The sequence below is a fragment of the Zea mays genome, chromosome 4 (assembly GCF_902167145.1).
Source record: "Zea mays cultivar B73 chromosome 4, Zm-B73-REFERENCE-NAM-5.0, whole genome shotgun sequence".
Taxonomy (NCBI): Eukaryota; Viridiplantae; Streptophyta; class Magnoliopsida; order Poales; family Poaceae; genus Zea; species Zea mays.
In genome coordinates this window covers 82,111,695-82,127,895 of record NC_050099.1, presented here as the reverse complement: position 1 = coordinate 82,127,895, position 16,201 = coordinate 82,111,695, and the positions used below count along the sequence as shown (strand labels likewise).

Below are 16,201 nucleotides of genomic sequence, written 5' to 3'. Positions count from 1 at the left end.
TCCTATTCATCGTTCATCGTTCGTTCATAATCACTATTCATCGTTCATCGTTCGTTCATACGACTATTCATCGATGATATCTATAATTACTTTTTCGTCGTCACTATTCATCATTACTATTCGTCGATCATCCGATCATCCCAAATTTCAACTACTCATCCATCATGCTGTCCAGTCCACCTAAGACCTACCAGACCAATATTCTAGTCATACGAACTCCTGTGACTGTGATTTTCCTTCCAGTGGGAACTTCCCATCTGGTCACTCATCCCAGGTTTCTCCAAGTTGGGCATGCTTAACTTTGAGATTCCTTCGAACCAGGCTTCCAAACTCAGATTGCAATAATTCTTGTTTCTAAATTCTTATCAAACTATTCCCTATCCAACCATGTCATCCCTTAAGCATGGTTCATATTCCAGAAAACTCCCAAAATACTCTTGTCACATATTCTGCCTATAACTCTCCTGTTCATACTAAGTCAGACGATTCATTCGTCACTATTCTCATCAACAGTGAACTCTACTGTACTACACCACATACACCCAGCTACCATCTCCCTCTCCACACACACTCAACACCCTCAGCCAAGGCAAACACCCCACCCACTCAGTTACTCCGCTCTGTCGGCTACACACATAGTGTCGCTTTGACTCCAGTCCACCCTCCTGGTAAGCACCTCCGCTCCACCACTAGTAGTATCTCAACACCACATGACACAGATTCTACTCGAGACTCTACCCATCCATATATCGCTATTCTGACCACTATACTAAATATCTGTTGATATACTTGCTGGTTTGTATGTTTGCTTATTCATGTTGCATAGTTATCGGAGCGCTCGTGCCGTCTCGTGGAGGCCAGATCTGCAAGTCTACGCCAAGCGATGGAGCCAGAAGCCAGTTCTGCGAGCTCTCCCCCTCTTCGCCGGATAAGCACGGCAAGCTCATTGGATCCCTTTGATGCATAAATTACCTATGATTTTTCAACCACAACCCTCAACCTAGTATTTTATGCATGATATGACATTGAGACAAGTTATTATGGCCACCCAGCCGCTTGCCGCAATAAATCTTTCTACTCCTTGATACCTTTGTTACAAATGATTTGAGAAAAGGTGTGAGTTTTCAAAAGAAAATGTTTTCCAAAATGGGTATGATGAAGGGTTGTCACCCTTATCACCTTTTGAACGGGATGATCAGGGACTCCCTGGTTTAGGGGAGGGCCTCGAGTGTTGTCTCAGCCGGGTTAGGTGTGAGCAGAAGGAGTGTCCCCTCATATAAGGATCGGTTTGTCATCCTTCACTACCTGTACTCATGACTAGTACAACCACTCGAGACTGTATGGGCAGTCACTCAATCTGAACTCGTATGGTCCAAACCCAAGGGTTATGATGGCTGGGGAGCACCGGGAGGATAATGAGGGGGAATATTTTGTCCGGTTTGGACATGGTGGTGTCCTGACTCCTTCCGGTATAACCGTTAAGGTAAGGGCGTGCGAGGAAAGAGAGAGATTCGGCATTCGGATCTCACGACGGTGAGATTGCAGAAACCAGACTAGTGGGTAAAGTGTACACCTTTGCGCAGAGTTCAAACCTATTCGAATAGTCCGTGTCCACTGGAATGGACGAGTCTGGTGTGGTATGACAATTAGTGTTTTGTTTTCCGAAAATGCTTTTGAAAAGTGGTTTTTAAAAGGTCTGGCGGTTGAGCCGTGAGCTATGGTGGACAGGAAGTCCAATAGCTGTTTTTGAAAATAAAAACCAGTGGGAAACTGCTGAGATACCTGGATGGTTTAGTCCAGGGGATTTTGTTCTATATGGAAAAACTTACTGCTCCTTTGGGAGAGGATGCTCTTTGAAAAATACAAAATTTTTTACAAAACAACCCTGCATCAAATATTGTTGTTTCTGCAAAATATCCTGAGCTCCACATATTCCATGCATTATATCTGATTTCCCCATTCCGCGGGTGAAGGTGGGCTGCTGAGTACATAAGTACTCACCCTTGCTTATTTGTTGTTTTTCAGAGAAGGTGATCGTTGATCGGGTAAGAGTTAGAGTTATGGACCTTGCCTGTGGCTGTTGGACTGCTGATTTGCTTCGCTTCGTATATCGGGCTGCTTCAGCCCCACTCTGATGATATGTCCCGAGTTATGGACCAACTCTTAAAGTTTATTGCCACCTTTATAGGTTTGTCTCGTTTAAGCAGATCTGAAATAATCTGATGTATAAATGTGTTTACTAGCCTCCTGGGACTAGTAATTGTATCACATTTGAATCCCAGAGGATTGGAGCGCTTTAGGGGGTGAATAGACGAATCCTGAAATTTATAACTTTAAACACACACTTTAAGTCGGGGTTAGCGTTAGAGTTAAATTCAAGTCGGAAAAAGAGGGAAAACAAATCAACCAAGAAATAAGGCGAGTCAACACGGTGATTTGTTTTACCTAGGTTCGGTTCAAAGAACCTAGTCCCCGTTGAGGAGGTCACAAAGACCGGGTTTATTTCAACCCTTTCCCTCTCTCAAACGGTCACTTAGACCGAGTGAGCCTTCTTGCTTAATCTCACGGGTCACTAAGACCCCACAAGGACCACCACACACTTGGTGTCTCTTGTCTCGCTTAAAAGCACTTGAGAATAAGAATGGAAAAGAAAAAGTCCGAGCCAAGCAACAAGAGCAACAAAGAACACAAGAAAACCCTCTCTCAAGTCCCTAATAGAATTGAGTTGATTTGGAGGCTTTGGAGAGGATCCAATCTATTTGACGTGTCTTGGAGTGGAGTCTTTTGCTCTTGTATTGAATGCAATGTTTGGAATGCTTGGATGGATATGAATGAGGTGGTTGGGGGGTATTTATAGCCCCCAACCACTTCCATAGCCGTTGGGGAGGCTGCTGGCGATGGGCGCACCGGACAGTCCGGTGCGCCGCCACATCACCCAACCGTTAGGGTTCGGAGCGAATTCGACCGTTGGGGCTTTTGTCTTCTTGCGGCATCGGATAGTCCGGTGCCACATCGGATAGTCCGGTGCCCTCTAACTTCGCGGCTCTGACTTCTACCGCGGCACTGTTCACGTGGCAGGTACTTTTGAAGTCGACCGTTGGCGCTGGATAGCCGTTGCCCGCTGGCTCACTGGAGACGCCGACAACAGAGCTCCTCCGTCGTCGTCCCTCCCGCTCAGACCCAGGCGTCGTGAGCGGGAGGTGCGGGTGAGAAGGACAGCGGGCGACGCGGGTCTGGGTCGTACGAGACCGCGCTTTGATGTCGGGAACGACGCTCTTCTGCCATTGTCCCTCCCGCTCGGACCCGAGCATCGCCGAAGGGCGGCGGTTGTGGCATCGATTACAGTTCTGAGATGCGGGTGGGGCGGTTGCGGCTGCGAGATGCGGGGATGGGGCGGGCGCGGATCAGCCGCGAGATTAGCGGGGGGAGGGCGAGGGAGTGGATCCCGCGATGCCATGGATGACCCCGCTGGTGACGGCTGCTGCGGGGATGCGGGGACGGGGCGGGCGCGGATCGGCCGCGAGATTAGCGGCGGGGGAGGCGGAGCCGTGGTGATGACGGTGGTGGACGCCCTTGTTACCCTTTTAAGAAGTAGTAGAGATTCAGTTTTATGAAAGGACCAACGACTTAATATGAGTAATTTGATTTTTTAGATGCCTGGATTGTTTCAGAAAAGATTCCGCATGGCCCAGTAGAACGTGGAGCAGGCTTTGGGCCTATCTATCTGTCCTTCGCACATCTGAATATTCAAGCCCAGCCCAGCGTCTAACCAACCAAACCAATCACTGTAGTCCGTACCGCGAGGCGGAGGCAGTGGTGACCAGTCCACGCCTCTCCTCTCCCGGTCCACCGCCACCGGCACCCCGCCCTCCGTTCCGGATCCGCCGCCGCCGCCCATGTCCGGCCGCCACGCGCCGCACCTCCGGCTGGCCGTGCCGCCGCGGCTCTCCGCGCACCCCTCTTTCCGCTTCCCCTCCACGCCGCTCCCGACCCCGTCGAAAGCCCGCGGACTCCCTTCCTCCGCCGCCCCGCCGTCCTCCCGCTACGCCGACGGGCTCCTCCGCCTAATCGTGCTGCACGCGCTCTTCCTCCTCGCGCCCGCCGTGCGCGCGCTCCCCTCCCTGGCCCACGCGCTCGCGTTTTCCCCGCCCCTCGCGCTGCTCTCGGCCGCCGCCCTCCTCCTCCACCACTTCGCCGCCGCTTCCCGGAAGACCCACCAGCCTCACCGCCCGTTCCCCGGGTTCCCCGCTCTCGTCCGCCCGGCCTTCCTCCTCGCGCTTTCTATCCTCCTCCGGCTCGTGGCCCTCCGCATCCTCCCCGCCCCGGGCCTCCTCGTCCTCGCGGACTCCGCGGGCTCCCTGCTCGCCCGCGCCCTGCGCCGGCCCTCCCGCCGCCGAGTCATCTCCACCGCCGTCGCCGCCTTATCCCTTGTCTGCATCTCCCCTTCCCCTTCCGTGATCCTCGCGATCCCCTTCGCCGCTGGCTTCCTTTCCTCGACCGAACAATCGGCCGCGGCGCGGCATGCCACACGCACTCGGCTCGCCCGGGCGGCGGCATTTGCTCTCGCTGCTGCCTTTCTCTCTGTGCCAGCGCTTGTGGGTCTCTCCTTTTTCGGTGCCAGCGATGCGGGCGATGGTCCTCCTGATGGAGCAGTGCCGATCGGCCCGGTCTGGTGGCTGCTGCTTAACTCTGCCTTCTTTGGCATGGCTTTGGAGCGACGGCAGGAGCATGGCAGCGGCGGCGGTAGGCCGAGTGTGGATTTTGCACTGACGTTCTTATGCACTCTTGTTCTGGAGCTGCTGTACTACCCAAAGCTGTCTTTACCAGGATTCTTGATTTGTGGGTTCCTCTTGTGGATCGCCAGCAGGGAGCTGATCCCTGCAGGATATGTGGAGCATGGAACTGAAGATATCTCAGAGTCAGTTTTTGAAGCAATCATGGGTCCAGTTAGGCATATCTTGAGTGAGCGGAAGTCGAGAAAGATTGCTGTGTTTCTATTGATCAATACAGCCTACATGTTTGTGGAATTTGGCTGTGGGTTTGTGAGTGATAGTCTTGGGCTGATCTCTGATGCTTGCCATATGTTGTTTGATTGTGCTGCACTGGCAATTGGTCTCTATGCGTCCTACATTGCGAGATTGCCTGCAAATGGGATGTACAACTTTGGAAGGGGCAGGTTTGAGGTTCTGTCAGGGTATGTCAATGCAGTGTTCTTGGTTCTTGTTGGTGTGCTGATTGTGTTGGAGTCGTTTGAGAGGATTCTTGAGCCTAGGGAAATATCAACTAGTAGTCTTTTGTCAGTTTCGATAGGTGGACTTGTTGTAAACATAATCGGATTGGTGTTCTTTCATGAGGAGCACCACCATGCTCATGGTGGTACCTGTTCTCACTCACATTCTCATTCACATCATGGTCATGAACATCATCAACACCATGGCCATGAAGAGCACAAACATCATAATCATGATCATCACGGTGCGAATAATGTGAAGGCATGTTGTGATCATCATGGAGATGACAACCATCGCCATGATCACCATGGGAATAGTAAAAGTGAGGGCATTCATAACAATATCATGGATAACACCTGCAAGGAGAAGCATGGCCATGAGCATCATCACCATGAACATTCGGAACATTGCCATCAGAGCAGAGATCATTCTCATCAAAATTGCAACAATATTACTGTTGAGCAACAGCTTCTTGACATTCCTCTTAGCAATATATCTTCTCATGACACAGAAAGTCACTCTTCAAAAGAAGGATTGAGACCATCAGATTCTGGAAACAGTAATAAGCCAGGACACCGGCACCACATTGATCACAACATGGAAGGAATCTTCTTGCATGTCCTAGCTGACACAATGGGAAGCGTTGGTGTTGTAATATCGACCTTACTGATCAAGTACAAGGGATGGCTTATAGCTGATCCGATATGCTCAGTATTCATTTCTGTAATGATCGTATCTTCTGTTATTCCATTGTTAAGGAATTCTGCGGAAATTCTGTTGCAGAGAGTCCCAAGAAATCATGAAAAGGATTTGGCTGTAGCATTGGATGATGTTATGAAGATCGAGGACGTCCTTGGAGTCAACAATGTTCATGTATGGAACTTAACTAACACTGACACTGTAGGTACTTTTCAGTTACATGTATCAGCAGAAGCTGACAAGTCTTCCATAAGAAATAAAGCTTCACGGATATTTCAAGAAGCTGGGGTTCAAGATCTGATTATCGAGATTGAGTGTGTTAAAAGGTAGCAAGAGTTGTTGAATGTTGATAGTATGATAGGATTTGACATAGAGAAGTTTTTTGACACTCCATACAGGAGCCATCCGTTTCAAATGTATCATGGAAGTATTTTTTTTTTCATCTAAATGCAAGTATGCAGCTTGTCGTTCAGGAATAGCATACTCTGTTGTAGGCTTGAAGCAATCAATTTTGAATCCAAATGATGTTTGGTGCAACAGCAAATCATACCCCCATCCATCTGTTATTGTGCATATTGATAATTTTGCAACTCAATAGTGGTCCTCCTATCATCCTATGGACCTGATAACGGAATATTATGAGACATAACAACACTTCTTACAGCGTCGGTTTATTGCTGCACTGACATCTTTCTCTAACTGGCTCTAAATAGACCATTTCACAACTTCCAGGCATCTATTATTTACATTAGTAATTATCTTATGGTAAAGTAAATCACAAAATTCTCTTTACCAACATGTGTAAATGGCTGTTTATTTTGTTGTTACACTTGCAATCTGAATGAAACCGGACATTTACTTTTATTTCACATAATTGATACATTGATCAACAAATATTGAGCATCTCAGCTCCATTCAGCATTATTTGAAATTCTAGAGTACTATACATATTCACTCCATCAGTTCAGTAAAGTGGGCAAATTACAAGTGAAACTAGATAATACACATTCTAAACTTGATGTTCAATCTTGTGCTCTGGAAAAGGAAAACTAAATCAATCAGAGATCATATATGTACTCTATTCATCTTTCCCCTGACAGTGCTATATTCATGTATCTATACATAATTTTGTTTCTGAGGAAACTTTCATGTGTTTTTAGTGAAACAGTTTATTCCCCTTGGCGGTAATCTAAACCGGCTCCATATCTCCAAGCTTCCAGGTACCGTTTCCACTGATATTTGTCCCGTGGGGGCAAGGATTCCACCCAAGACCTTCAAAATATTATAAAAATCGGAAGCACGTCAGACTCTTAGATGTCAAAAGTGAGAATTTTGATATTAGGTACAGGTGACAACAGTTGTACCTCAGGATCGGATCAATATAGGTAGAAAGGAATGTGTAGTAACCAAGCATCATAAAATGGCCTGACCACTCAAGGATGACTCCCAGTCCAACCTAGGAGGAAACAGAATAAATTACTAACAGACTTCAGCCTCATGAGAAAATGATGCCTTTTCAAAAGCCTACCTGCTTAAATATGGAAGGTAAAATTTGTGGTCTAGTGATCATTACTAGCCCCAAAGTTTTCACAAGAGGTCCAAACTGTATTACATCCTACAAATGTGCAGTCCCATAAGTGAAAGACAAGTATTTCTTTATGGATATAACAACGCATACAATGTCCAAGCAGCAACCTGTAGAAATGGCCGAAGTACCGAATCCCCTAGTTTCTGACATTGAAGGAAATCAAAATTCATATAAGATGAATAGAATTATTGATGCAATGGTGTACTTTTAGGTACCTTAAGTTACCTGCATTGACTGAAAATTAGCAAAGAGAAGCTCATTGATAAAGGTTGGTGAAACATTGACATGTGGCCTTACTGACATCGCTCGTTGGAACAACCATGATGCACTTAAGTTTGGCTGCAATACCAAAACCGAATAAGCTTCCACTTCAAATTGTATCGAAATGGCTATGGCATACACTAACCATGTAAGGGTTGAGCAGCTGCAAACTATGAGCATCCAGGAAATCACCTTCAACTGCTTCACATATACCTTAACCCCAAAATAAAAAAAAGAAGTATGTGAAATCAAATGATAAGAAACCAGCACATGTAGAGCTATCCAAAATTCATCATCAATAAAGTGATACTGCAGAAGGGCAGGTCTGGTGCACTGGTAAGAGTTGTCTCACTGAGTCAGGTAACGGGTTCAAAGTAGCCTCTCCGTATTTGCGCTGCTCTGAATGAGTTTTTAAAGTCATTGATAAAATTAGAAGAGGTTCCTCTAGAAAGGTCGAATAAACGTACAAGGAGGGCATTGTCTTGTTGGTTGGGAAAGAGTCTGCAGGTCACTCAACCAAGGCGGTCTTGGAATCCATAATTTAGAAGCTTTGGGTTGGTCGCTGTCTCGCTGAACATGAGGTGGCTCTGGTTAAGGAAGGCCAGGAATGACGGCCCTTAGAAGGACCTGCAGTCACTTGTTCACTCTAAGGGCATGTACAACCTGGCATGTACAACTTTGAGACTCTGGTTCGGTTTTCTAAGTATAAGAGACACTTAAAAGACTCTGTGATACAAGCCTCTAGACTATAAATGCAGTTAAGAGACAATATAAACAATATTCGTGAAGAGCCCGTCTTTTGTATTTTTTTATCTAACCCCCTAAAGACCCCTCAAGAGACTTCATATTAAATGAGGTTGTATATGCCCTAATGCTGCAGCACTCTTTGCTGCTTCTGTGGTTGATGGTGCAAATAACTTTTTCTGGACACATAGGTGGCTACACGGGCATTCCGTTTCTGTATTGGCACTGGCCCCGGTGGCTGCAGCACTCTTTGCTCTGTTTTCTTAATATTAGATCAAACATATTCCTTTTTTTTGATAATCAAACAGTTATATATTAAGAAAAGGATAATTCAACAGACAAACCACTAGACAAACGGCCAAGATGTCTCGTCAAGCTTCCAAAACCTCCAAAAGAAACAGGTGACTGTATTCCACTAGCATCGCCAACCTGAAATGCAAGAGCATCAGTGATTGAGAATACTTGCAGGTGCAGGAGTAATAAGGCTTCTGTTAAGAGAAAATCACATGCCTGTAAGATACGGTCAAATGCAGCTGGCAAGGGGCTGAAATGGTGGAATTGTTTGTCAGATTTAGCACACTCAACTAAGAAAATAAGTACCAATATGTGGCATAATCAGAACTGAAATACTGGCAAACTACAGAACTCTGCAGATGCCTTGCAGCTAAATGTTGGGTCTTACCCCTCGCATGTTTATACACTAGAGATGTATACACAAAATACGCTGCTCTCAGGTATCAGATGAGCATCTAAAGGGTTTGCATTTTTTGAGGAATAAATAAGAGTGTCTATCAAAATACTCCATTGTAACACCACAAACCAACTGTTTTCTTTGTATAATATTTCTCACATTTAGGTCAAGCATGATGCAAAAAATTTAACATGGATTGGCATGAGAAAAGAGGAAGGATGTAGGCCATACCTATCCCGATAAGTTGGGAAAATTCCAAATATAACTCTTCTTATATCCAAATTTTGAAGAAGCACATCCTACAAAGAACACAATAAATAACTAAATAAATAAAAATGATAATCATAATATGCAAATGACAACGAACATAATATATATCAATTCGTGCAAATTGGATAGACTGGTGAGTCACATTTTCAATTTCAATTGATTAATTAGACGGTTTCCAGCATTTCAGCTTGCATATGCTATGATTAGAGCATATGCAACTAAGCAATCAAAAAATGACACTAACCTATAAAATAGACAAGGGAACTTCCATGGACGCATCAGACTTTTGTTGTAAAATCAAAGCCAACAGGGCCCACTGTTGTGAAGAACTATCAGAATAAGAAACAAGAATTCTTAACAACATCATATTTGACACCTAAGAGAAAAAGGTAGGCAAAACGATCAACATAAGTACAACACAAGCCCCTGGCCTCATATGTTGTGTTTTTTATTCATGTAACAGATATTGTATGACTAATAATGCAACAAACTTTTGCTATGCAAATTTTTAATCATGGATATATGGTGCAAAATGAATATACATAATGGCATGATGTATTCCATTACTTAGTAATTATACCAGCACTTATGCTGTTAGAAAAACCATCTTCCTTGATCGACTCATGCCTATTTGAGTATTGAACAAATTGTAGAAATGGTATTCAGTTATACATACATATCTAAGTATGGACCTAAACCAAGTTACTTATACAAATGTTATTGATTTGATTAAAAAAACATGTTAATTTTTTTAAAAAAATAAATATGTAGAACACTGAGAACACCATTCACCTGGTAAGCAGGCATAAGATCCCAAAACACTTCCAAAAGTTCTTCTAGCTTTGGGCCTCCAAATGTTGGATCAACATAAGTGAACATGTATGTAGTACGGTCATTGGGACCAGAACCAGCAGGAAAAGCCTGCAAAAAAAATGCTCAGATCAAAGAAGAAATAAAATATTGACCAGAACCATGTCGATTAAGTTTTAGGAGTGTTAGACTACCCGTCTAGGGTTTGGGGTGTTCCCCTTGTAATTACCGTCTCACCCTCACTGTAATGGGCCTGACCCATTTACTAAGTCTATTAATACCACTCCCAACCCTGTTTAGGGTCATGTGTTCGCATTCCAACATGGGATCAGCTTAGGTTTAGGTTTTCCAACAGCAGCTACAGCCGCCGGGGGCTTCCTCCTCCCCTACAGCCGCCGCCGGCCCCCCAGCCGCCGGCCTCCCAACTCCGGCCCTCCCTCCCTCCCTGCTCGCCGCGCCGCCAGCAGTCCCGGCGCCCCGACGCCGCCCCAGCCGTGATTGCGCCGGTCCCTCTCCCTCAGCCGCCGGCCTCCCATCGCCGGCCCTCCCTCCCTCCCTGTTCGCCGCGTCGCCAGTTGGCCCAGCGCCCCTCGACACTCCAGCCACGTCCGCGCCAGGACGCTGTCGCGCCGCCAGCCGCAACCGCGCCAGGCCCCTGCCGCGCCGCCCGCCGCTCGGGCGCCACCCGCCCAGGCCACCGCGCCGCTAGCCAGACCGCGCCTCCGTCCAGACGCCCCTGCTGCGTCTTCGCCCGATGGACGCCTCCACTGCCGCCACCACTGCGGCCGGATCCAACGTCGGGGTCACCACCGACCATGGCACGCACGCCCCTGCTGCACTCAGCAGCGAGCTCGCCCATGGAGGGGCCCCCTACATCGCCGGCCTTGGGCCGATCCACGCCGCTTCCCCGCTGCCCCTGCGTCGCGGCTCCCCGCCGGGCTTCCCCGCCTTCGCTTCACCCACCTGGAGTCACACAGTCGCGCCCTCCGCACTCCCCACCACCGGCTCCCCGCTCGTCGGCACCCTCGCTACGATCCAGGCCGCTGTGACGGCCTCGCGGGAGCGCGAGCGCGCTGCCTCCCTCGCCCTGGAGCGTGAGCGTGCCCTGGGCGCCGCTCTGACCACCAGATGGCCACCACGCAGCGCCTCCTCGGTCGCCCGACACTCGCCGATGCGGAGCCCCCAGAGGACCCCCACGCCTCTGACCTCGACGCCGACCTCATTGTTGCTCTCCACGCTCAAGCCGCCGACCTGCACAACATCCGGGCCCTCGTGTCCGTGGTGTTGGATCCGGCGTTGAAAGGGAATTAGGCTTACACCTAGTTCCTAATTGATTTTGGTGGTTGAATTGCCCAACACAAATAAATGGACTAACTAGTTTGCTCTAGTGTATAAGTTATACAGGTGTCAAAGGTTCACACTTAGCCAATAAAAAGACCAAAAGTTGGGTTCAACAAAGAGAGCAAGGGATAACCGAAGTGTGCCCTGGTCTGGCGCACCGGACTGTCCGGTGTGCCACCGGACAGTGTCCGGTGCACCACCGGACAGTGTCCGGTGCACCACCGGACAGTGTCCGGTGCACCAGGGGACTTCACGCTGAACTCCTCACCTTCGGGAAAATCCAGAGGCGCTCCGCTATAATTCACCGGACTGTCCGGTGCCCCAATGAAGAGCGGCTCTGGAACTCGCCAGCCTTGGGAAATTGCTCCGCTATAATTCATCGGACTGTCCGGTGTACACCGGACTGTCCGGTGTACACTGGACTGTCCGGTGAACCAGCAGAGCAACGGCTACTTCGCGCCAACGGTCACCTGCAGGCGCATTTAATGCGCGTCAGAAGCGCGCAGAAGTCAGGCACGCGCGAGACGGTACACCGGACAATCTACAGTACTTGTCCGGTGTACACCGGACAGCCAGGCGGGCCCAGAAGTCAGAAGCTCCAACGGTCGAATCCCAACGGCCTGGTGACGTGGCTGGCGCACCGGACATGTCCGGTGTGCACCGGACTGTCCGGTGCACCATACGACAATCAGCCACCACCAAACGGTTAGTTTGGTGGTTGGAGCTATAAATACACCCAACCACCCCACATTCAAGTCATCCAAGTTTTCCTACTTCAACTACTTACAAGAGCTCTAGCATTCAATTCTAGACACATCCAAGTGATCAAATCCTCTCCAAACTCCACACAACACCCTAGTGATTAGTGAGAGAGATTTGCTTGTGTTCTTTCGAGCTCTTGCGCTTGGATTGCTTTCTTCTTTCTTTGATTCTTCATTGCGATCAAACTCACTTGTAATTGAGGCAAGAGACACCAATCTTGTGGTGGTCCTTGTGGGAACTTTGTGTTCCAAGTGATTGAGAAGAAAAGCTCACTCGGTCCGAGGGACCGTTTGAGAGAGGGAAAGGGTTGAAAGAGACCCGGTCTTTGTGACCACCTCAACGGGGAGTAGGTTTGCGAGAACCGAACCTCGGTAAAACAAATCCACGTGTCTCACTCCTTATTCGCTTGCGATTTGTTTTGCACCCTCTCTCGCGGACTCGATTATATTTCTAACGCTAACCCGGCTTGTAGTTGTGATTATTTTTGAGAATTTCAGTTTCGCCCTATTCACCCCTCCTCTAGGCGACTTTCAATTGATATCAAAGTCCGGTGCTTCATTAGAGCCTAACCGCTCGAAGTGATGTCGGGAGATCACGCCAAGAAGGAGATGGAGACCGGCGAAAAGCCCACTACAAGCAACGAGAAAGCTCTATCAGGAGAGTCCCGCAACAAGGAGAAGAGGAAGGAAAAGAAGAAGGAGAAGAAGACTTCCTCCCACAAGTCGCATCGGAGTGGCGACAAGATAAAGAAGATGAGGAAGGTGGTCTACTACGAGACCGACACCTCATCGCCATCTACCTCCGGCTTCGACGCGCCCTCCATAACTTCTAAGCGCTATGAGCGCAAGAAGTTTAGTAAGATCCCATTACACTATCCTCGTACTTCTAGACATACTCCATTACTTTCTGTTCCATTAGGCAAACCGCCAACCTTTGACAGTGAAGATTATGCTAGGTGGAGTGATTTAATGAAATTTCATCTAACCTCACTTCACAAAAGTATATGGAATGTTGTTGAGTTTGGAGCACAGGTACCATCCGTAGGGGATGAGGATTATGATGAGGACGAGGTGGCCCAAATCGAGCACTTCAACTCCCAAGCCACAACCATACTCCTCGCCTCTCTAAGTAGGGAGGAGTACAACAAGGTGCAAGGACTAAAAAGCGCCAAGGAAGTTTGGGACGTGCTCAAGACGGCGCACGAGGGTGATGAACTCACCAAGATCACCAAGCGGGAAACGATCGAGGGGGAGCTCGGTCGCTTCCGTCTTCGCCAAGGGGAGGAGCCACAAGATATGTACAACCGGCTCAAGACCTTGGTGAATCAAGTGCGCAACCTCGGGAGCAAAAAGTGGGATGACCACAAGGTGGTTAAGGTTATTTTAAGATCACTTATATTTCTTAACCCTACTCAAGTACAATTAATTCGTGGTAATCCTAGATATACACTAATGACTCCTGAGGAAGTAATCAGGAATTTTGTGAGCTTTGAATTTATGATCAAGGGCTCACGAAAGATCAACGAGCTTGACGGCCCCTCCACGTCCGAAGCACAACCGGTTGCATTTAAGGCGACGGAGAAGAAGAAGAAGGAGTCTACACCAAGTAGACAACCAATCGACGCCTCCAAGCTCGACAATGAGGAAATGGCGCTCGTCATCAAGAGCTTCCGCCAAATCCTCAAACAAAGGAGGGGGAAGGACTACAAACCTCGCTCCAAGAAGGTTTGCTACAAGTGTGGTAAGCCCGGTCACTTTATTGCAAAATGTCCTATTTCTAGTGACAGTGACAGGGGCGATGACAAGAAGGGGAGAAGAAAGGAGAAGAAGAGGTACTACAAGAAGAAGGGCGGCGATGCCCATGTTTGTCGTGAGTGGGACTCCGACGAAAGCTCTAGCGACTCCTCCGACGACGAGGACGCCGCCAACATCGCCGTCACCAAGGGCCTTCTCTTCCCCAACATCGGCCACAAGTGCCTCATGGCAAAGGACGGCAAAAAGAAGAAGGTTAAATCTAAATTCTCCACTAGATATGAGTCTTCTAGTGATGAAAATGCTAGTGATGAGGAAGATAACTTACGCATTCTTTTTGCCAACCTAAACATGCAACAAAAAGAAAAGTTAAATGAATTAATTAGTGCCATCCATAAGAAGGATGACCTCTTGGACACCCAAGAGGACTTCCTAATTAAGGAAAACAAAAAACATGTTAAGGTTAAAAATGCTTATGGCCTAAAAGTTGAAAAATGTGAAAAATTATTTAGTGAGCTAAGCACTTGCCATGAGACTATAGACAACCTTAGAAATGAAAATTCCAATTTGTTAGCTAAGGTTGATTCTATTTCAATTCCAAATGATAATGTTGAATTGCTTGCTAAAATAGAAGAATTGAACATTTCTCTTGCTAGCCTTAGGATTGAGAATGAAAAATTGCTTGCTAAGACTAAGGATTTTGATGTTTGCAATGCTACTATTTTCGACCTTAGAACTAAAAATGATATTTTGCATGCTAAGGTTGTAGAATTAAAATCTTGCAAACTCTCTACATCTACCGTTGAGCACACGTCTATTTGTAATAGATGTAGGGATGTTGATGTTAATGCTATTCATGATCACATGACTTTAGTTAAACAACAAAATGATCATATAGCAAAATTAGATGCTAAAATTGCCGAGCATAACTTAGAAAACGAAAAATTTAAATTTGCTAGAATATGCTCTATAGTGGGAGACGCCCTGGCATCAAGGATGGCATTGGCTTCCAACAGGGAGGCAATGTCAAACTTAGTGCCCCTCCTAAGAAATTGTCCAACTTTGTTAAGGGCAAGGCTCACATGCCTCAGGATAACGAGGGTTACATTTTATACCCTGCCGGTTATCCCGAGTACAAAATTAGGAGAATTCATTCTAGAAAGTCTCACTCTGACCCTAACCATGCTTTCATGTATAAGGGTGAGACATCTAGCTCTAGGCAACCAACCCGTGCTAAGTTGCCTAAGAAGAAAACTTTTAGTGCATCAAATGAACATAGTTTTTCATTTAAAACATTTGATGCATCTTATGTTTTGGCTAACAAATCCGGCAAGGTAGTTGCCAAATATGTTGGGGGCAAGCACAAGGGGTCAAAGACTTGTGTTTGGGTACCCAAAGTTCTTGTTTCTAATGCTAAAGGACTCAAAACCATTTGGGTACCTAAAGTCAAGAACTAAACATGTTTTGTAGGTTTATGCATCCGGGGGCTCAAGCTGAGTAATCGACAGCGGATGCACAAACCACATGACAGGGGAGAAAAAGAAGTTCTCCTCCTACGAGAAAAACCAAGATCCCCAACGCGCTATCACATTCGGGGATGGAAACCAAGGTTTGGTCAAAGGATTGGGTAAAATTGCTATATCTCCTGACCACTCTATTTCCAATGTTTTTCTTGTAGATTCTTTAGATTACAATTTGCTTTCTGTATCTCAATTATGCAAAATGGGCTACAACTGTCTATTCACTGATGTAGGTGTCACTGTCTTTAGAAGAAGTGATGATTCAATAGCATTTAAGGGAGTGTTAGAGGGTCAACTATACTTAGCGAATTTTGATAGAGCTGAACTCGACACTTGCTTAATTGCTAAAACTAACATGGGCTGGCTCTGGCACCGCCGACTAGCACATGTTGGGATGAAGAATCTTCATAAGCTTCTAAAGGGAGAACACATTCTAGGATTAACAAATGTTCATTTTGAGAAAGACAGGATTAGCGCATGCCAAGCAGGAAAGCAAGTTGGTGCTCATCATCCACACAAGAACATCATGGCGA

At 46.9% G+C, this 16,201-nt stretch overlaps 2 protein-coding genes across 2 annotated transcripts in view; one reads left to right on the top strand and one right to left on the bottom strand.

The window, feature by feature from the left end:
• The first annotated feature begins 3,835 nt into the window (after positions 1-3,835).
• On the top strand, positions 3,836-6,407 carry LOC100381425 (Cation efflux family protein). The gene has a single exon (NM_001174266.1). It carries the CDS (start codon positions 3,897-3,899, stop codon positions 6,258-6,260), a length of 2,364 nt encoding a protein of 787 aa, NP_001167737.1. The 5' UTR covers positions 3,836-3,896; the 3' UTR covers positions 6,261-6,407.
• A 410-nt stretch (positions 6,408-6,817) lies between these two features.
• LOC100502482 (uncharacterized) overlaps positions 6,818-16,201 on the bottom strand; it is a 45,720-nt gene continuing 36,336 nt past the window's right edge. Inside the window, exons 9-18 of the mRNA NM_001196960.1 lie at positions 10,277-10,405; positions 9,446-9,513; positions 9,034-9,067; positions 8,868-8,952; positions 7,925-7,992; positions 7,744-7,857; positions 7,626-7,661; positions 7,459-7,545; positions 7,295-7,386; positions 6,818-7,202 (exon numbers count right to left, since the gene is read on the bottom strand). Of these exons, the coding sequence (NP_001183889.1) occupies positions 7,100-7,202; positions 7,295-7,386; positions 7,459-7,545; positions 7,626-7,661; positions 7,744-7,857; positions 7,925-7,992; positions 8,868-8,952; positions 9,034-9,067; positions 9,446-9,513; positions 10,277-10,405 (816 nt within the window). The 3' untranslated portion in view covers positions 6,818-7,099. The remainder of the gene's footprint in view (positions 7,203-7,294; positions 7,387-7,458; positions 7,546-7,625; positions 7,662-7,743; positions 7,858-7,924; positions 7,993-8,867; positions 8,953-9,033; positions 9,068-9,445; positions 9,514-10,276; positions 10,406-16,201) is intronic.